Here is a 21,591-nt window from a genome sequence, read left to right on the forward strand (position 1 = left end):
ATCTTTAATATTCAAAATTTTCATCCAAACACTCTCCGACTTTCTGATATTTTTATTATTCTTAGTATTATTTTTATTCTTTAATATATATTTATTCTGGATCACTCACCAACCAACTACCAAAAAACAATTACTAATCTGTTTTTCGTAATATAATAACTTCCGTCATATCAAATACATTTAACTCTAGTTACTAATCAAAATACTCAAGTTCTTTTTCTCCCTCTAGTGTTTATGAGAGACCATCATATAGTGATGTATTTACTTATCATTTTATAAAAGCATGAGATTGAGCTAAAGCTAGGAGAAATTGAGGTAGGAATTGTGCCTTTGTGTGTTTTTTATCTTTATGATTCCATTGCCAAAAAAAATAAAAATAAAAATTGTGGCGGGTTGGTAAGTATCCTTCCATTCTTTAACCCTCAGTGGGATTTCCCGGCACGAATTCGAACTAGTCAGATCCGAATGTGCGTACCGACACCGGGTGGAAAAAAAGAATAAATAGCACAAGAAAGAAGGAAGCAGGAATATGCCAAGCTAAATCTTCTTTTTAGAACCAGAAATAAGAAAGCAACAACTGCTAGTTTCACTTCCTTAACAGTTTATGTTTCTACTGTACAATCACTAACAGTATGTAACTATGTATATTGTGAAGAAAGTCACTTCAGAATAGTGTTAAAGTAACCATTTAACTGTAAACCTCCATTTCTTGGCTTGTATTTTCCTGTACTGTTAGTCTCACTGGTGCTCAGCATCATGAGCTTTCAAAAGGCTAATGTCTCCCCTAAATGAAGGGTAGAGAGGGCGAGATCTCCTGAAAGAGAAAATATCTTCAATCTGGACGACGTTTGGTTCAACAGGATCAACTTTCTCCGCCTTGAATTCAGAAGAATGTGAGCTTCCAAAGACTTGTAAGCTTAATGACTTTCTTTTAGGAGCGCCAACGTTCACATGTTCGTTAAAGAAATCGATCAGGTCTGTTTTGGTTATCAGCTTCAGTGCTGCAACCTATTTCATGAATGTTAAATAGCAATATCTAGTTATATATGATACAACAGATGTCCAACTTAAATTCTTGTTTCAGAAAGAAGAACGTCGAGACAATTACCCACCTTTTGAACTCCCAGAAATTAGCAAGGGACAAAAGAATGATCTACCAACTTTCAGGGAACAATGCCACTACGCGGACGCGGTACCTCTTACTAGTTTATTCTACATTCCCTCTAAGAATCCAGCATCTTTGTATGCATGACTTGACTTCTTCCATATTTCGTTGTAGTTTGACTTAAAAGGTGCCCTACACCGACCGCCCTACTCTCAGCCCTCCCCCCCCCCCCCCGAAAAGGGAAAATAAGGAAATAATCCCTTGTTCCAATCTATATGATATGGTTTGACTCGGCACGAAGTGGGTATACCAGGATGGATAAGATTAGGACCGAAGATATTCGGGCCAAAGTGGGAGTGTCCCCGAGGGAGGACAAGATACGGGAAGCTAGGCTTAGATGGTTTGGGCAGGTGAAGAGCAGAAACGCAGATGCCCCAATAAGAAGGTGTAAAAGGTTGGCTCTAGTAGGGATGAGAAGAGGTAAAGGTAGGCCAAAGACTATTGGGGAGAGGTGATTAGGCAGAATATAGCGTTGCTTCAGCTTACGGAGGACATGATCCTTGATAGAAAGGTGCGGATGTCGAGAATCAAGATAGAAGGCTAGCAGGTAGTATAGAGTATTAGTGTTAAGTCATGTATTCCATTATTGTTAGATTTCTATTATTACTTGTTGTTCTTTTCGTTTCGTTTTCTTACTATCTTGTTGTTGTTAATGCTTGGTGCTACTGCTTTTCTTTTCGTCTCTCGTGAGCCGAGGGTCTATCGGAAACAGCCTCTATACCTTCAAGGTAGGGTAAGGTCTGCGTACACACTACCCTTCTCATACCCCACTTGTGGGATTACAATGGGTTTGTTGTTGTTGTTGGTTTGACTCGGCACAGAATTTAAGAAAAAAAATTAAGATTTTTTGAAACTTGTGGTCGTAAACATTGCATAACATTGTGTGGCTAGAAGACTTTTGAAACTTGTGGTCTTAAGCATACCATAACATTTGTGTGGCTATAAAATCTTCTCATTAATGGTAAAATCACGGGAAGTTTAAAGTTAAATTGTTTCCAAATATAGAAGAGTATCATTCTTTTTGGAATGGACAAATAAGGAAATAATGTGACATAAATTTAAATTGGAATGGAAAGAGTGCATAGGATAATCTCCTTTTAGCTATCAATTCAATTCAGAGAAATAACTGGCTTGATGTGGCAAAAGAAAGTTCATACCTCATTTTCAATTCTATCAAATCTGAGTGTGCCACCAGAAATTTCCCACCAGAAATAATTAGTTTCCTCTGATAAATTTTTAAACTTCTCGAGCTTAATATCAATAAGAGCATTGACTTTTCTCTGCATCATATAAAAAAGACCAAAATCTCAGTAGGCGAGGCAACTGTGATATTTAGTGGGCGTTTGGACATAAGAATTGTAAAATTCCAAAGTAGGGGGAAAATTTTTTCAAGTGAAAATGGTATTTGAAATTTAGAGTTGTGTTTGGACATAAATATAATTTTGGGTTGTTTTTGAAGTTTTGTGGGTGATTTGAGTGAAAATTTTGAAAAACAGCTTTTTGGAGTTTTTCAAATTTTTGAAAATTTCCAAAATGTATCTTCAAGTGAAAATTGAAAATTTTATGAACAAACGCTGATTTCGAAAAAAAAGAAATTATTTTGAGAAAAAGAAAAAAAATTCTTATGTCCAAACGGGCTCTTAATATTGCAGACAAATAGAAATAATTAATGAGCCGCACATCAAGCTAAAAAATGTATTCAAGTGATCAGTTGATCTTGACTTTATTGATTTGTTACTGATGGGTTTATTCCAAAGATACTAATAGAAGAAATGCATTTAAAGAAACTTATGTATGCAGCCACAGCCACACTGACTAATCATTTTCTAAGTACTACATGATGCTTATCTCAAGTCATTTCCCTGTAGCTATTTCTCAAAATATTACTTTTCTGAGAGTTGTCACAATGATGCCATTGTGTTGTTGTTGTTGACGATCTTTTAGTAACTGTGAAGTCCAGCCCAACTTGTGGGCAACCAGACTATTCCACTGGTACCGGCATTAGTATCCGGTAAATCTACCTACCTAGGCTTATCCTTTTTTTTCTTCTTTTTTCCTTCCCTGGGATTCAAACCTTCACAATGATACCAATTCAAGAAGCAAATCTTAAAGGAGATTCAATATTTGACCTTAAACTCATCATCTGACATGTCATGAAGCTGACTTTCCAACATCTTGAGAAATGCCTGGAATCGCAACTCGATATATCTTGGATCCTGTATCATGGTTCATCATTAGTGTCTCATATTGAAAGCATAAAGGATTTTTATAATCTTTCATTTGTTGGCTTACATAGAGATGATGTAATGTATTTACCTTGACTGAGGATTGAACTATAAGCTGCATTCCGCAAATACCAGCATCACTCCTACAGTTTAGCAACATTAACTTGCCTTCAGCAGTGAAGAAAATTAAATAGACATACTGCCTATTTCCCAAGAGCAAATACATTCATAGAGAATTTAAAAGAGAAGAGTTGGCTTACGTCCGTGAAAGTGATGTAATATAACCAAGCTGCTCAACAGATCTAAGCTGGTCGAAAGCTGGTTGCTTAGCTATGAGAACAAATAGTTGTCGTTTTACATTTTTGATGTATTCATCTGGATGCGTCTTCAAACATAGAATAAGATAAACTGTATTAGCAGGAAGAAAGAAAAATGGTAAAACTCATAAAAAGCCAACTTACAAAGGTAAGATATCGAGAAGATTAAGGTTGCTCAATTGGAAAGTTTCGCACTTTGTTCGTTATAAGCTTTTCTGACAGCTTCTTCTTAAGTACATACAAATTATTTGTCTAGCCACAAGTCAATAGAATGGCCAGATTAACTGGTTTCATGATTTTGAACACTTTAGGTACATAATTTCTTAAACAAACTCCTACTAGTTTTGATCATTCAATTTTTGCTAATTCTCTTTGACTGTTCTAACAACACTTACTGCGGACAAGGAGTTTACTGCTAAACAAAAGGAACAACCCATATATAAGGGGTAAACAAGAAGTGCAAAGTTGTGCACAGAAAAACGAGTTTGCTCATGAGGCATCCAATCATATATATGATGTAACTGCTACAAAATATCATTAGAAAAAACGAACAAAAGGAGGAGAGAAACAAAAGTTGTAACTTCAGATGTACCTGAATGTAATGGACAAGAGCAGAATTTTCGTCAGAGGTATTTAGGCCCTCTGCAGCATAGAAGTAATTCGTGCTCTCTTCAAGCTTTATAATTCTACTTGACGGATGCTCAGACACAAATAGGGCCCGAGATAGAGGCTGGGCACCCTTGTAAAAGGTATCTTCAATGTGCTGGATCATTGAGATTGCTTCCTTTGAGTCGATGTTTCCTGAAAAGGGGTGATTAAAAGGGTGAATATGCTAAACTGGCAAATATCCTAGAAAAATCTAGTAGGAAAGAAAAACGAACCTGCTATGTAGCACTCCAGAAACGTCCTTGATAGCAACAGAGGGTAAAACTTAACAAGGTCATCAACTTCAAGATTAGGAAGGACTTCAAGTTCATCTTTCCATGACCATGCGTGTTCCCGAAGTATTAATGAACAGTAGTACAACGCTTGTTCGTATGGCTGTTGAAACTTGAAATTTTGATATTGCTTTGTGAACAATTCCTGTCATAAGATAAAAACAGTCCAAGAGAAGGAACTATCAGTCTACAGCTTTGGATTCAAAATGTCAGCAAACTGCAATCACAATGATTGTTCAATTGTTACTACATTATTAACTAAACCACGTCAAGCTAAGCATCTGGAACAATTAAAAACATAAGAGCTTCAGCACCATATGCTTTTTAACCAAAAATTGAACTCGGCACAAAACACAACAAGTTTTCAAGCCATCTCATTTAGTTTTTAGTGTTTTTGAATACCTAACTGTAGAAGTAAATATAGCTGCAAAGAGACTGAAAAATATAGTAGTCACAAGTTTTAGACCACATCGAATTTATCAAGAAGAGGACAGAAGTCAGTTTCTAAAATCGTGGAAGTCTTTTGTCTTGACAAGATGCTAAAACATTGGAAGCAATGCTGACTGAAGAACGTAGCGACTCAATCATTCATGCTGCAGTCACACATCAGAACTAAAGCTAAATATAGCTCCAGCTAGGTATTTCTTTAATATTCAAAGATACAACTGATTAAACGGAGAATAGTTTCTGGCAAACCAGCCAAAGATGCACTCAGTATCGTCTGAGGCATAAATGCACCAAGCCAGCCAAAAACGCACTCTTTGATGTAGGTGTTGACTATACAAGCTGAATGCTCATAACGAGTGAAGAAAACAAAGAAAATATGCCCAACCGGATAACATGAACATGAAAGTTCCTAACAGAGTTCAAGTCCCTCAAATGAAATGAGAAAAGTTCTTACACTATTTTAAGCAGGCCTATATCCCAATAATCAATAAAAATGTGCCACACTATTTTTAGCAGGCCTAGATCACATAACATAACACACTAGCTAATTCCCTACAGGAGCAATTTAATTCAGATAAAATTAGATGCAAGGATTACCATAAAACGATCTAGTCTTCAGAATTTGAATCAGGTTGAACAATAAAAAGACTTGAAAGATCCGTAAGGGATGAAAATAGACCCCTTACCTTGATAACAAAGAATCGGTCAGGTTCAACTTTGAAATTGGTAATCTTATCAATAACTTTTTCCAGTAAGACCCTTATTTTATGATTATATCCAGTCATAGTCACCTGAAAGGGAAGCAAATCAAAGTGGGAGCGTACAATTATTACAATGTCCTAAAAGTGATTGCACACATGGAATAGGAAAAAATGACAATAATTTAAGAAGCCGAATGAGCATATGATGCTTTCCCAAAGTGCAACCAAGAATCTATATATTATTAAAAGGAGAGGAAAAAGCTCCCTTCTTAAGCCAAGTGGCAGCCTAGAAAAAAGCCACATGGCATAAGTAGTTAATAATTAGTTATTTAGTTAATAATTAGTTATTGCTTATTGTTTTTGAATTTACATATCTATAAAATATAATATTTTATAATAAAAAACGAAAATTTAAAAAAATCTATCCATTCAAATTGGAGAGTACTTATTGGAGAGTACTTTCAAGTTAGAGTTTTTAATTTCTTTGTTTTTTTAATAATTTTTGTTTTTATTTTTAAAAATAAAAATTTATTTATTCAGAAAATATTATTGATAATAATAGAATAAAATATAAAATAAAAAAATATATCTTCTGTTATATTATAAAAAGAAAGTAGCATACAAAAATTTAAATAAAGTAATATGCTAATTAAAGTTTCTATTAACAATGCAATAATACTAAATATTGGATAATATAATAAAGAAAAATACCGAACAAGCCTATTATTCGATGCCTATATAAGTCTCATTAATTTAATAGAGATTTTATTCATTAAAATTCAGATAATATTATTGAAAACAATAGGATAAATTTTAAATAAAAAAATATTTCAAGAGTAATAAAATATATGTCTTCTATTATATTATAAAAAGAAAGTAGTAGACAAAATTATTAAATAATATGCTAATATAAAATAAAAAATATTTCAAGATTATTAAAACATATATATCTTCTATTATATTACAAAAAGAAAGCGAGCAAACAAAAATATAAAGCAAAATAATATGCTAATAAAAAATTTCTATCAACAATGTAAAAATACTAAACATTGGATAATAGAATAAAGAAAAATATAGAATAAAAAAGTTATTCAATGACTATATAAGTCCCTTCAATTTAATAGAGATTTTGTTATTGGTATATCATATTGACAAACAAGATGACAATTAAAATTTATTAAAGCAATACAATCTAATATGTTCAAACAAACCCGATCACAATTTAATTTAATTAATATTTTTTAATAGTGACTGCGCATCGCGTGGCAGAAAAATTATTCAATGACTATATAAGTCCCTTTAATTTAATAGATATTTTATTATTGGATATATCATATTGACAAATAAGATGACAATTAAAATTTATTAAAGCAATACGATCTAATATGGTCAAATAAGCCCGATCACAATTTAATTTAATTAATATTGACCGCGCATCGCGCGGGTACAACTACTAGTAAAAAACCTTATAATAATCCAACCAAAAAATTTAGTTTTTCTTTAAAATTTGAAAACACATAAGTTAGGGGGAGAGAGAGAGGGAGCTGTGTAGATTAATTTTTGGTAACTTGTATTTAATGTTTGGAGAATTCCATTCATGATGATAATGCGCGTACAAGATAAATACCTGGAAACCATTATAGTGACTACTTATCCAATAACCGAGACCGGCGATCTCGGCATAGTAGGCTGAAAAAATGCAAGGTAGATTACAGCAGAGTTAAGCAGACACCAAACATGCACCATCAGATGAACTAATAGTTAAAGTAAAGAATATAACTAGGGACAGAATTATCCAGCAATTTAAATGATCAATATTTCAACTGTCAAAATGTCCATGCATATTTGCAATAAAGGTATATGTATATAGAAACATGATATCTTAGTCTTTGATACTTGCCATATTCATTTAGATAGTCCATCAGCAGCTGTATGAAAATGGAGGTAAGAACAATTGATTCAGGAGAACTTCTAGATTGGGGACAGCTGAAATCTATTATAATGTATCCCTTTGGCATGGAGAATAATGTATCCGGCTTGTACCATAACCTTGAATAAGGGGATTTCCTTAACAGCACTGGAAAATTCATCTGTATCGAAGGGCAAAACATTTAAGGAATTTAGTAAAGTGAAAGAGTGTGAAATGAGGTTTTGTTGTTAGTAATACCTTGTTCGAGACAGTTTTAATGGACAAATCGGTAGGAACAAACATATTAGGTACAGGTAGATGCAAATTTCCATCAGGAGCCTTCTCCATCCATTGCTGTAACAATCAGAGCAGTGTCACCATTCTAGTCAATGTTGGCTGAAGCAATACTGCAATACCAATCTTCATCAAATCAAAAGCACCAATATTTACAGATACCCAGAATGTACCTCAATCGTGGAGCTTGTTATTTTCTCTACTGAATATGCAGTTCCATACCAAGGCTCCGTTGAGTCTGTATGACCGTCAAATTTTGTTGAAACCCAAAAGATTCTGTTGGAAAGACTTTCATGTAAGAGGTGCTCATCCACAAAGATTTAGTCACAGAGAAATGATATATGACACCATCATAATTCAGTGACATACTATTTCTGCAAATGATACATGTTGAGCACACTATCTTACTAAGCTGGAAGTTCTAACACACAATCTCTGCATTTTTATTTATCCCTATTATGCAGATAACCGCCAAAGGATTCAGAGGAAATATGCATAAGGCTATGATTAGGAAATGTTTCACCATGGTCTTATGATATGTAATGACGTAAAAGATCGGTAGCCCAAAAAGATCTCAATTTTCATTAAGATGAGTGGTTCATAAATAAAAAATCCAATAATTGTATATTTAATGACATATTAAGTGTTCTGTTTTTTTTTGGGGTGTTAAATGAGTGTAACTTGTTTCTTCTCTTGCTGGGATGCTTAGCTTATGAACTAGAAAAGCAGCAGACATTTCATGTCAGCCCAACAGCAGTAAGAGAATAGGCCAGTCTCTTTCTCTTCACCCAATCAACATTTTCCATCGTGCCTCGTTCTACAGAAAGGAGAGAGGAAAAACAACTGCATCACCAGGCTTTCTTGCTTATCCTTAACAGTCATCTTTTCTGTCTCTTCATTTTCTCTATGCTCCCTGAAGGAGAAATACCCTATGTTGCTCCGACCTCCAAAAATGTGGCCACACCCGTCAAATAATCCAAAAAATGCACTACTTTTGGAGGATCTAACACGCACCCGGCGGCATTTTTAAAGAGGCCGAGCAACATAGGAAACAGCCAAATCAACTATGACCCTATCCAATATGAATTCCTAACTGTACTGGCTTCTTGTCATGTCAAAGCCATGATTCCAACCAAAGCCAAGTCCATGAACTATAAGCAAAACAATTATCTACAAAAGAGGTCATGAGAACCTGACTTCTAAGAACGACAGTTAAAATTGATTCCACAGCTAGCAGGATTAGTCATTGGACTTCCAAGGTCATCCAATGGACATAGTCAAAAACTTGATTAAAACGATGGACATAGTCAAAAAGTATATTGTACATGTTAGACTTTAACATCATCATGCTTTAGATTATTTATCATCATAAGCTAATTAATGCGAGTATCCCATTTGCAAAAACAAAAGTTAAAAAGATATAATTGTCTACAGGGAGGCTAATTCACCTGACATTTTGTGGTGTGAGCTCATTTAGGACTGCTTCAATAATGTCTGGACTGAACCTTGAAGGTAAAGATGACCCAACCAGCCAGTCTATTGGGGGGTAAAACTGGGGAAAAAAATTACTCAAATGTAAGCAATTGTTATTCATTTGATAAGTCAAAAAAAATTGTTATTCATTTGGTATACTTGTGTAAGCAATTGTTATTCATTTGGTATACTTGTGTATAAAATGTATTTATAATGTGGATACCTTACCGCAATCATGTATCAAATTATCTCAACTACCTAAACAACAACAACAACGACCCAGTAAAATCCCACTAGTGGGGTATGGGGAGGGTAGTGTGTACGCCTAAGTTGCTCGGACACGGGTGCGGGTATCCGACACGGGTGCGGATCTAGAGATCGGATCCTTCGAGATGTAAATTCTAAGATTCGGGGATATGGATCCTAGTACGGATACGGGTGCGGGGATCCAGCTAAAAGTAATTCAAAAATATAAAAATATCTCTAAATTATGAGAAATTTCGTGGAATACGTACGTATACTCGTATAGTATGTGAAGTGTGGATTTCTTTTTTATTTTCAAGTTGTAAATAAGTAAAGGATTGATTTCCTAGATAGAATATGTTATTTTCTTCAAATTTACCCTAGTTTTGGTTTTGATTTCGGGAAACAAGTTGTATCTCGTCTCGAATTTTTTCGTCCGCGGTGGTCAAAGCACCCAATTGTTTGAGCAGATCCGGTACGGATCCCATACCCACACCCATACTAGTGTCGTGTCGACACGGGTGCGGCACCTAAACTGCCATGTCGGAGCAACTTAGCCGCTCACACCTCCTTACCGGAGCGTCTGGGCTTCTCCTCTAAACGTGCCCGAACCATCTAAGCCTCACTTCCCGCATCTTGTTATCAATGGGAGTCACGCCCACCTTCTCCTGAATATCATCATTCCTAATCTTATCCATCCTAGTGTGCCCGCACATCCACCTTAACATCCTCATCTCTGCTACTTTCATCTTCTGGATATGTGAGTTCTTAACAGGCCAACACTCAGCCCCATACATCATGGCCGGTCTAACCACCGCTCTATAAAACTTACCTTTGAGTATCGGTGGCACTCTCTTATCACACAGGACTCCAGATGCTAACCTCCACTTCATCCACCCCACTCCAATACGGTGTGTGACATCCTCGTCGATCTCCCCTCCCCCTTGGATAACCGACCCAAGGTACTTGAAACTGCCTCTACTCGGGATGACCAGTGATTCAAGCCTCACATCCACGTCCACTTCCCTCGACTCAGCGCTTAACTTGCACTCCAGGTATTCCGTCTTTGTCCTGCTCAGCTTAAAACCCTTAGACTCAAGAGCTTGTCTCCAGGCCTCCAGCCTCTCGTTAACACCTGCTCGCGACTCATCAATCAGAACTATGTCATCAGCGAATAACATACACCATGGCACCTCCCCTTGAATATGATGTGTTAACGCGTCCATCACCAAGGCAAATAAGAACGGGCTGAGCATAGAACCTTGGTGCAATCCCATAACAACCGGGAAATGCGCAGAGTCGCCTCCTACTGTCCTAACCCAAGTCTTAGCCCCATCATACATGTCCTTAATCGCCCTAATGTAGGCAACCGACACACCTTTAGCCTCCAGGCATCTCCAGAGAACTTTTCTAAGAACCTTGTCATACGCTTTCTCCAGATCAATAAACACCATGTGCAGATCCTTCTTCCTCTCCCTATACTGTTCCACCAGTCTTCTAGTAAGGTGTATAGCTTCCGTAGTAGAACGACCCGGTATGAACCCAAACTGGTTGTCGGATATAGACACCGACCTCCTCACCCTTTCTTCAACTACCCTCTCCCAAACTTTCATGGTATGGCTCAGTAATTTGATACCCCTATAATTGTTACAACTCTGGATAGCACTTTTGTTCTTATACAACGGAACCACCGTACTCCACCTCCACTCATCTGGCTATCTTCTTCGTCCTAAAAATAACATTAAACAGCCTCGTCAGCCACTCCAAGCCTGCTCTACCCACACACTTCCAAAATTCAACTGGAATTTCGTCCGGCCCGCTCGCTCTGCCCCTTCTCATCTTACGCATAGCTCCCACGACCTCCTCAACCTCGATACGCCTTAAGTACCCAAAGTCACAGTGACTCTCGGGATGCTCCAGTTCACCTAGCACAATATCTCGATTCCCTTCATTAAGAAGTTTATAAAAGTAAGTCTGCCATCTCCTCTTAATCTGGGCATCTTCCATCAATACTCTACCATCTTCGTCCTTGATGCATCTCACTTGGTCCAAATCCCGAGCCTTCCTCTCTCTCGTCTTGGCCAGCCGGAATAACTTCTTCTCCCCGCCTTTCTCCCCCAGTTCCTCGTACATACGACCATAAGCGAAAGATCGAGAGAATTCGTGAAGACAAATGTCTTAAGCCTGAAACCTGGTGTGATGAGACAAAGAACCAACTTCCCAATCAGAGGGGTTTTGTTGTTATGGTTTCAAGCAATCTCTGGGTTGATGATTAGCGTTTGAAAGTGTGTTATCTTTCATATGGAAGAAATTCAGGAAGTGGAGGACATGACAAGGGTGTTAACATGAAAAGTCAGTGATCTTCAGGCTACGTACTTGAGCCTACCACTAGGGGCCGCTCATGGAGATGAAACAATGAAACCCTTTTATGTAGATGTTGGAAATAAGGTTCACTAGGAATCTAGAAGAAGGAAAGATAATCCTAATAAAGTGTGCTCTCTAATTTATCAACCTACCTCATGTTTTTTTTTTTGAGAAGGTAACATTTGTTGCATATATATTGACTGTATCAAAACAGGTATAGTTAACCATAATTACAGAGGGTGGTACAGGAAGATTCTTTAGTCCTTACAAAGATCCTAGAACATCAACAAAAGATTCTGGATCTTCCATGTACTCTTGCTTACACCAAAAATAAATGGATGAGAAATCCCTCTTTTTTATTTCATATGATTTTGCTTACTATGTTATTTATCCGACCCCTTTTCCTTAGGCTGCAAATTCCTGAATTTTCTGTGAGAAGGAAAGGAAGAGATTTATCCACATTGTTATAATTAGAGCAGGTCACTTTCTATATGAAGATGAAGGAATTGGTAGTTAAGGACCTCAAGGTTTAATGCCATATTAACTTCATATGAAACTGCTTTATGGAAACAAATCATGAGAGGGTGGAGATAATTCTCAAAGCACATAATATTTAAGGTAGAAGGGGGCGATAAGGGCAATATTGAAGAGGGGAAGAAAACAATTCTTTAATCTGCCTTTTGAGTTTCTAAAGCTCCAGGAAAGTTAAGTTTATATGATATCACTTGGTATTTTCTATGTACATCAATGGGAGCATGTCTATCATTTCATTATGCGCCATTGAGTATCCACAATATTAGGAACATGATGCTGAACTTTGGACTTGTGAAATAGGAAAAGAATTCTCATTGACTTGATTCAGAAGCAATGTATGGGAGGTACTTCTTAGGAGCCTTATGACGAGTACGATATGCTAGGTAATCAGTATCTCTGCTAATAAGAAAAATAAATATTTTATAATTATACACGTAACATCCCAAGGTATCATATAGAATATACAATAAGATTTTATTTATTCAAGTACACTCTATATATGCATGTATTCTAATAGACCCCTCAAACTCAAAGTGGGAAAATCAACTTGAGTTTGCTTATTTCTAAAATATAAAAAGTTGATGCGAACATCTCGACGGAATAGTGCACAATCACCAAAAAGAAAATAGGTGATGGAATTCTTTCCTTCAGAAAGTCGCTGGTTGTGAAGTATGATGTTGCAAAACACCAAAACCCTAGAGCGTAACTCGAATTGGCAGAACAATGACAAGAAATTCAAAGTTTGGAGGAGGGAGTCAGTCTCGTAAAAGGAGCAGCAGCAGTCGCCAGAGAGATGAACCGTGCTTGAACAATCCTAGAGAGAGGAGTGGTGACTGAACGGTTGCTAGAGAGGAGCGATCATGAATAGTTGCAGGGGGAGAGAAGTGATACCTGGACGTTTGCCCAGAGATAGCAGCACTGGCTACCGAAGAGACGAGCAGCGCGGGACACCGAAAGGAAGAAGAAGAAAAGATTTATCGGGCGAGTGACACGCACTGACCAACATCGCCAGCCGGTAGCAAAAACTATTTGAGCCACTACCAAGATTGCAGAGGCTCAGATACCATATGAAAAAAAAAAAAAAAAAAAATTCTCATTAACTTGATTCAGTAACATCGTGGAAGAGGTGCTCTGCTTGGGAGAAAGGAGCTTGAAAGTTTCAAAGGCGAGGATACAATCATTAGCCAATTGCAAAAGACACTACTATTTAGAAAAAAAAAAGTGAAAAAGAAAACTTTAGAGCGTACACAACGTCCCTACTTGTACAGATAATATGGTGGGACTTTGTAAAATAATCTCCACTGTTAGAACTATTTTGGTGTATACTTCTAGTATTATGGGACCATTTCTGTCAATAAAATATCATTTTCATGAATAAAAATAAACAATATAAAAAGAATCAATGAGCACTTCAAAAGCATCCATATAAATGAACCCAAATGCGGAAATATGATTGTCAATGTACCTGCATATTCGATGCAACATCTACAACATAGTCAATGGCAGAATTCTTGTCTTGATAATGGAAATCAGTCTCAGACATAGCAGAAAGCTGCATGTTTAGAGTATATGTGAGCTAGAAACTTGACAAAAGAACGAACATCTAGTCTTTACTGAAGGGAATTCATGAAACAAAAATTTAAAGCTTTAAATAAAATGATGAGCACTACTTTTACGCAAAAATGAAAATTTTCCACCCAATCATTGAACTATATCTCAATTTCAAACTAGTTGGGGACAACTATATGAATCCTTTGAATGCCCTCCACTTTAGTCGGAACCATTCCATTTCAATACTAAATAATTTGTCTTTTATGGCAAATTATCCATAAAAGTATCACTGCGAAAATTCAGTTTGCTCTGTATGTTTTATATATCTATCAATAAATCTTCCTCTAGCCTTAAAGGTATATTAAGCTCCTCTAAACAACAATAATCACTTTGGTGTTTGATACAAAATTAAGTGCAACAACCTCATCAAATATCCATTTACAGGCACCAGCTTGCCGTAGAAGGTCAATATATTTGAAAAGTAGTGCCACAACATCCTCAAAATGATCTGAAATATTATTGAGACACGAAGGTCAGTGTAGTAAGGTTCCCAAGAGAAGATGAATTCGAGAAACAAATGAGAAAATAGAGAAAATGGAGGGCAAGAACAACACATTACCTTCTAATTTCCTGTCCACAAATGGGGTGGGGGGTGGGGGGGTGTGGAGAGATGAGAGAACTAACCATGCCCAGCATCAGTCAGATGAATATAAACTTCAAAAAATGAGAAGTGACGACCGCCACTTGACTCTCCAGCCGATAAGCTTGTTGCCCAACCTACAAGGATTTGCAGAGATAAATAGCAATAATTTCTTAGAAACAGTCTACGCAAACAGTAAGTAATGCTTGATATATATACAGACCCCAGAAAACATGTAATGCAAAAGCAAGTGAGATACAATCATTGGCCTAAATAACTAATTCAGATATATCTTCATCATTGTTGCTTTTCCATCCATAAATAAATATAAGAAATTTAAACAAATCTATGCTTCTTTCTTCCGGGTAATCTATGTACCATGCTAGTCTACCACCTTGACCCCGTTTCCTCAATAGCAGATTTCTCTGGCAGTTGAAAAATAAATATTAGTCCTTGTTAGATTGTCCCACATTGGTTGATGGAATGGGTTGTTGTCCCCTTATGTGGTCTTGGGAAATCCTCACCTCATGGGCCAGCTTTTGAGATTGAGCTAGGCCTAGATCCATTTTCTTAACATGGTATCAGAGTCAGACCCATCCCAATTCTTGGTTTACCCAACGTTGGACACATGTTATGTTCCAGCCCTGGGCGTGCCGGAGGGGGTGTTAGATTATGCCACATTGGTATAGGGAATGAGTTGTTGTCTCTTTGTATAATATTAGGCACTCCTCACCTTATAAGCTAACTTTAGGTTGAGTTACTTCCAAGGTTCATTTTCTTATCATAGTATGAAATCTAGACTCATCCCTATTCTTAGTATACCTAATGTTGAGCCCCAGTGTTATTATACACTCTAGATGTCCACTCCTCGGTGTGTGGGGGAGAGTATTAGATTGTCCACAATGATTAAGGGAAGGGGTTGTTGTCTCCTTATATGATTTGCTTGTAAATGACGTACTGATATGTCTTAACTAATTTTGCATATCTTTGCAACTGAACTCAAGAGTTCCATAAGTGCCACATAACGAATGGCTGGTGGGATAGAATCCGAATTTCTAATAATTATGTTGAGAACTCACCTAACTTCTTCAAGATATAAAACAAGGATCCTTCTCCTTCATGTCCAATCAAGTGACTCAAATAGATTGAAGGCCCTTCCTTGTAATAAATTACCCCTGGAATTATTGGCCACACAATCCTCAACCTATGACCTTGTTTTATTGGAACAGCTCTGACTAGAATCTGCGTAACAAAAATCATAGGCATAGGACAACAATGTGTTTGCAATAATGAAGAGTATGCAAGAGAAGAGAGAAGAATGTTTGATTATTAGCTCATTTCTGCCATCCCCAACCCATATGAAAAAGAAAAATGAAAGTTTCAACACACGGCTAAGAAGTTTGATATAATTTCATGCCTCATCAGTAAGATTTCTAATTGAAAAAAAAAGGGACCAGTGCGCTAATCCAACAGGAGTTGCTGTGCCAACATGTACAGAATATACAACTTGAGTGAATTGCTAAGCTTATGTGACACCTTATTGCATCTCAAGTACATGGACACAAAGATGTTAGAACTTGAAAAGGGCTCACAGTATCTTTCATGTGTTGTCCACCAAAGCCAAATTAAGCTGAATCTCGAAAGATGATAAGTGGTGGTAGGAGACAACCAGAAGTTTAGCTCTCTTCTCTAAAGGTAGGGTGCAGAAAATCAAATGCATGTATAGAAAACTCCATTCCACATCTCACAATTTCAAAAATCTGTGTGATCAATCATAAGCAAAGTAAAAATATCAATCTTAAGTTCAAGTGACCCTATATCATAAAACCTTTTTTCCTTCCCTGTCTGCCGTTAATCTTTGTACCAGAAAAACAACACCTTTTTTAATCCAGTCAACATGAAATGGGTAAAAGAGATCCAATAGCACATAGCCCTTATATTTTCCAATTCAGACACTTGTGTCAAATTTATGACCCCAACACCTATTTGAGCACCTGAAGATGTTCTGATTTGCAAGGCTGATCAGTAACAGGAGAGTAACTTCTATTGGTATTTGGAACTTCTTGGAATATGCTCTGTACCAGTGTTTGAGCTTTATCAAGGCAGACTGATGTTTTAAGAGAGAAAATTAGTATAGATAATATTCCGCAAGAATAATTTATAGGGAAGAAAAGAGAAATCAACCGGCTACCTTTTGCATAAACAACTAAATGCATTAAGCTGGCTGAATAATTTTCTTCATAAAATTTGAGAAGCTCCTCCCTAGTATTCAACCCTCTTGCTTTTGGCTGCACCTCCAAAGTATCCCAACTGCCTGTGCAAGAGTCAAATGTTTATAAATGTCAAAAGAAACAATGTGCAACATACAAAGGAGTAACTTCTCTTTCTCTTTAATACAGGAGTACAATAATATAGACTTTTTACGGCACTGATGTTCTGAAAAGAACAAATCAGCTAAAAATGCAGCAATACAAACTGGACAAGTTAACTATATAGGGATTCAAGGTTATCCAAAGCTAGATTGCAAGCCATGTATTCAGATCATATGGAAGACATTACACATCAAATCACAAACCTGTGCCAAATTTGTGGTACGGATGATCTTTAGCACTCAGGAGTACAATAATATAGACTTTTTACGGCACTGATGTTCTGAAAAGAACAAATCAGCTAAAAATGCAGCAATACAAACTGGACAAGTTAACTATATAGGGATTCAAGGTTATCCAAAGTTAGATTGCAAGCCATGTATTCAGATCATATGGAAGACATTACACATCAAATCACAAACCTGTGCCAAATTTGTGGTACGGATGATCTTTAGCACTCAGATGTTTCTGAAGCTGCACAGAAAGTAATGCAAGAATGAAGAAGGGTTTTCTTTCCTCCAAAAGAAAAAGAACAAAAATTTGAAAGAGCTAAACAACACAGCTCAAACAGGTACTTAAACGAATGTACAGGCTCAAGATCCACAAGATAAGAGAGAGAAACAAGCATAACATGGAACAATCTTATTCTAAGATTTTTTTGGATAAAGAGAGAGAAACAAGCATAACATGGACCAGGTAATCCTATACATTGGTTGTACACCTAACAGTAAATCAATATAAGGTCGCTCACTAATAACTTAAGTTTTTAGATGATGACTGCACAATTCAATATGGTATCAGAGTAGGTACGACGTCCTGCACTCAAGTCTCACCGCCATCAATTAGCAGAATATTTCTTCGCCCTAAAAATAGAATCATGCCCACGTAAAGGGGCGCAGAAGACCTAAGTAAATAACTAAAATTCTCTAGTAGTTTAATCTTTTAACTGATGTGATCACACAATTGAACTTCATCTATCTCCTTCATCGAATCATCACAAGTACCAAAGGAAGCATAAAGCTGACTTACGAGTCCATATAAGTACCTGGTACACTCTGTGACCATCAGATAATAGGTTGTTTTGGTTCTCTGAAGATGACTCCGCAAGTTGCCACGGGCACAAGACAAAGACAGTAGAGCAATCAGCAGTTGATAATGTTTATAGGACTGAACACATCAATATTCACAAATCATGAAGCCTCACCAGAATCAACAGCTTTTATTTCCCTTGTTGTAGCATCAGGTGACATCAACGGTTTGATAAAAAACTGTGCAAATCTAAATAATGAAACACCATAAGGCATTTCATAGATACTTTTTCAAAGATAATAAGGAGTTAAATCCATACCTGTCCAAAGCTTCTTCAAAACAATCTGCATTAATGTCGAAGTGAAAGTTGGTGTTCTCGGAAGATGTAAAAGCATTGGTAGAACCTCCATGCTGAATCAATAATAAAAAAGGAGGAAATTAAACTCTATATGACAGTTACCTGAAGGGAATTTATGCAAAACTGCATTCATTAGTGCTATTAGTAATTTGCCATAAGTATACCAGTTACTGATACTAAGAAGTGACATTTTAAGAAAAAGATAACCATTCTCATGCTCCGTACCGCTCGGCTTGAGCAGTTAACTTAAAAAGTCTGAGTTGCTAACTACTAGGACGACAAGTCCCTGAGGCCTCAAATAGTTTAACCGAGTTGACAGCCATGAAAGATGATATGGCTTACCCACTTTGACAGACAGGACAGATGATAAATGACCACAATTCTTTTTTGGTTTTCTTTAATTGTTAAGGGTGTTTGTAAGGTGGGCTATTGGAGACAAATAGTGAAAAGTTTGGTTGAAAATCCAAGGGAAGACTCCAGGGTTTGGATAGGCTCTCAAAGAGATGCTTGGTTTTCGTGACATCTACTTAGTTGATACACTCAGCAATTTCTACATTTCAAGACCGTCTTTGTTCTATTCTAACTAACTAGTTCAAATTAAGCTAGGACATTTTTCATATCTCATCCCCTCTTAAACTAGGACATCTTTTATATCTAATCTCCTCTTAAACTGGGACATTTTGATATCTAATCTCCTCTAATTTGACACTTTGTCCAAGTTAAGCTAGGACATTTTTGATGTCTAATCTCCTCTTAAACTCCTAGCCATAACACACTTGTCTGCATTCTTCCAATCTCTTCTCTTATCAGGACTTAGCTGCTATATGAAAAATAAGAGAAGAGACTGCAGCAACACATTAGCCCACTGACTTATGCCATAAACTCCTACAAATAGTTAATAGAAAACACATAATACTTTCGTCTGATGCAAGACAATATTTCATGCTAACATTCTAACCTTCCCCTCAAATTTCGGGGTGGAGCAAATTAATGACTGAAGCATATGCAAATAGTTAAACCACCACCATGTATCACCATCAAGGCTCAATAAAAGAGCCCATGAAAACGAACAAAATTGTATCCAACATAAAAAAATCATGACGCAGACAACTATCACTTCTCGATAGTCTTGAAGAGAAGATAGATTGCAAGAATAAGCAGTAGGAAGAAGGAACAAATTGTTTAACCAGAGTAGAAATTCAGGAAAAAGTAAATCATAATTGTGAATAAATAAAAAAAGATACCTGGGTGATGTATTTTGAGTAACTATTCTCCACGGGATACTTCTCACTTGCATAAAACAGCATATGTTCTGCAGTGTAGCACATTAAGAATCAGCATGCACTTTCGCCTCAAGGAAAAATGTGATACTAAAATAGCAAACAATATAATGGAATACCGTGCAAAGGGTGCAATTAACAAAACACCAGCTTTGCACGTTATTAGAAGTTAAAATTCCCACCGCTTCAGGAAACAACTTTCAGGTTCGCGGAATACTGCTGCATAGCACCCAAGCTATAACAATAACTACGCCTCCGTCCCAAACAAGTTGGGGTCGGCTATATGAATCCTCACTGACCATGTTACTCCATAAAAGCTCATCTCAGGCCAATATTAAACCCAAAAAAAAAAAAAAAATGAATAGCACCCAAGCTACAGGAAACAAAACCTCTGTTTGCTCCATTAAAACCCCAAATTCTTAGTTCAACAAACTCGTTCATAATTGATTAAGAAAAGCATCATTCTCCAAAGTTACTTCAAGAACAAGACTCAATAAAATACTAGGTGATTTTTCCCATCTACCTAAGCTTGGTAGGTACCTGTACTGATAGGAGGTAACAGATACCCAGAAAATAGTCGAGAAGCCCGCAAAGGCAGAGCCAGGAATTGAAGTTTATGGGTTCTGAACTTGCCACCGAACCCATAGCTTGTTTTAGTATTAGTACTAGGTTCGCAATTTAGAATGTGTACATATTTAAAGGATTTCCTAATACAAATACAGGATTTAAGCAAAAGCTACCACACTAGCTCCGCCACTAGGTGCGTGCAAGTTGGCCCGGACACCACCATTAAAAATAGAACTAGAGCTAATACACTAGCTTATTTGACTAAGATTTGAAAGAGCTAATGCACTAACTTAACTTACCAAGAAAATGAGCAAGGCCTTCAAGACCCTTAGGATCACTATAATATCCCACAGGCACGCCCATAGAAGCAGCACACTGATCCAACAACATAAAAAGTAAATTTTATACAAGAATCCAACACAACAATATTCATATAATGTCATAAAAATAGTTCAAGAAAAACCTTCTCTGTTTCAGGATCACTAATGAGGAGGACTTCAAGACAGTTTTGAAGGACTATTCTTCTATACTCCCTCTTATCTGAACGAGCCTTAAATATCTCCACAGATTCTTCTACTGTGCCTACAGCCATTTTTTTGAAACCCCAACTGCTCAAACGCACAAATTTTTAAGTCCAGGAATGCAAATGGGTATTTCAAGAATCAATGAAATAGAGAAAAAGAGAGTAAAGGGTGAGCGCAAAATGTGAACTTGGTTTAAGAAAATTTGTTTTCTTGAAATGTAGAGAAATTTTTTGTGCTCTTGCTAGAGGAGCAAAGACTTTTGGTTCGTTGGGTTCGTTGCAGCCTAATATAAGAGAAGCAAGTGGTCAATGCCTAGTCGTCGGTGTAAGAGAGGATTAAAGATTACTTATCCAACAAAAGGCATTACATAGCAATGTGACAAAGCCCAACAACAACAACCAAGCCAGTATAATTTCAAAAGTGGAAACTTTAGCCCATCTAGAAAGTAGAGAACTTGTTTACGATAGACCCAATAATCAGTAATTAAAAAACTTTATAGCACCAAGCAATAACAACAACCAGATAATAAGAAATCGAAACGAAAAGAATAACAGGTAAAAAAAGGACTAACACTTATACTTTTGACTATCTAGTAGCTATCTACCTTGATTCTCGACCTCCACACCTTTCTATCTACCTCGATAAGCTGAAGTAACGTCATAT

At 36.7% G+C, this 21,591-nt stretch overlaps 1 protein-coding gene across 1 annotated transcript; it reads right to left on the reverse strand.

Moving 5' to 3' along the window:
• Positions 1–528: 528 nt before the first annotated feature.
• Positions 529–21,246, reverse strand: LOC107764696 (insulin-degrading enzyme-like 1, peroxisomal). Its single transcript, XM_075245429.1, has 26 exons — positions 20,868–21,246; positions 20,704–20,779; positions 19,802–19,869; positions 18,519–18,610; positions 18,375–18,448; positions 18,216–18,259; positions 17,593–17,644; positions 16,993–17,115; positions 16,796–16,908; positions 15,881–16,043; positions 14,846–14,938; positions 14,584–14,669; positions 14,076–14,162; positions 9,445–9,548; positions 8,170–8,272; positions 7,961–8,056; positions 7,694–7,883; positions 7,421–7,482; positions 5,779–5,883; positions 4,589–4,790; positions 4,300–4,508; positions 3,651–3,775; positions 3,482–3,533; positions 3,295–3,381; positions 2,323–2,445; positions 529–1,008 (listed from the first exon to the last, which is right to left on the reverse strand). Exons 1-26 carry the CDS (start codon positions 20,994–20,996, stop codon positions 739–741), a joined length of 2,928 nt encoding a protein of 975 aa, XP_075101530.1. The 5' UTR covers positions 20,997–21,246; the 3' UTR covers positions 529–738.
• Positions 21,247–21,591: the final 345 nt, after the last annotated feature.

The sequence above is a fragment of the Nicotiana tabacum genome, chromosome 23, assembly GCF_000715075.1.
Source record: "Nicotiana tabacum cultivar K326 chromosome 23, ASM71507v2, whole genome shotgun sequence".
Lineage (NCBI taxonomy): Eukaryota > Viridiplantae > Streptophyta > Magnoliopsida > Solanales > Solanaceae > Nicotiana > Nicotiana tabacum.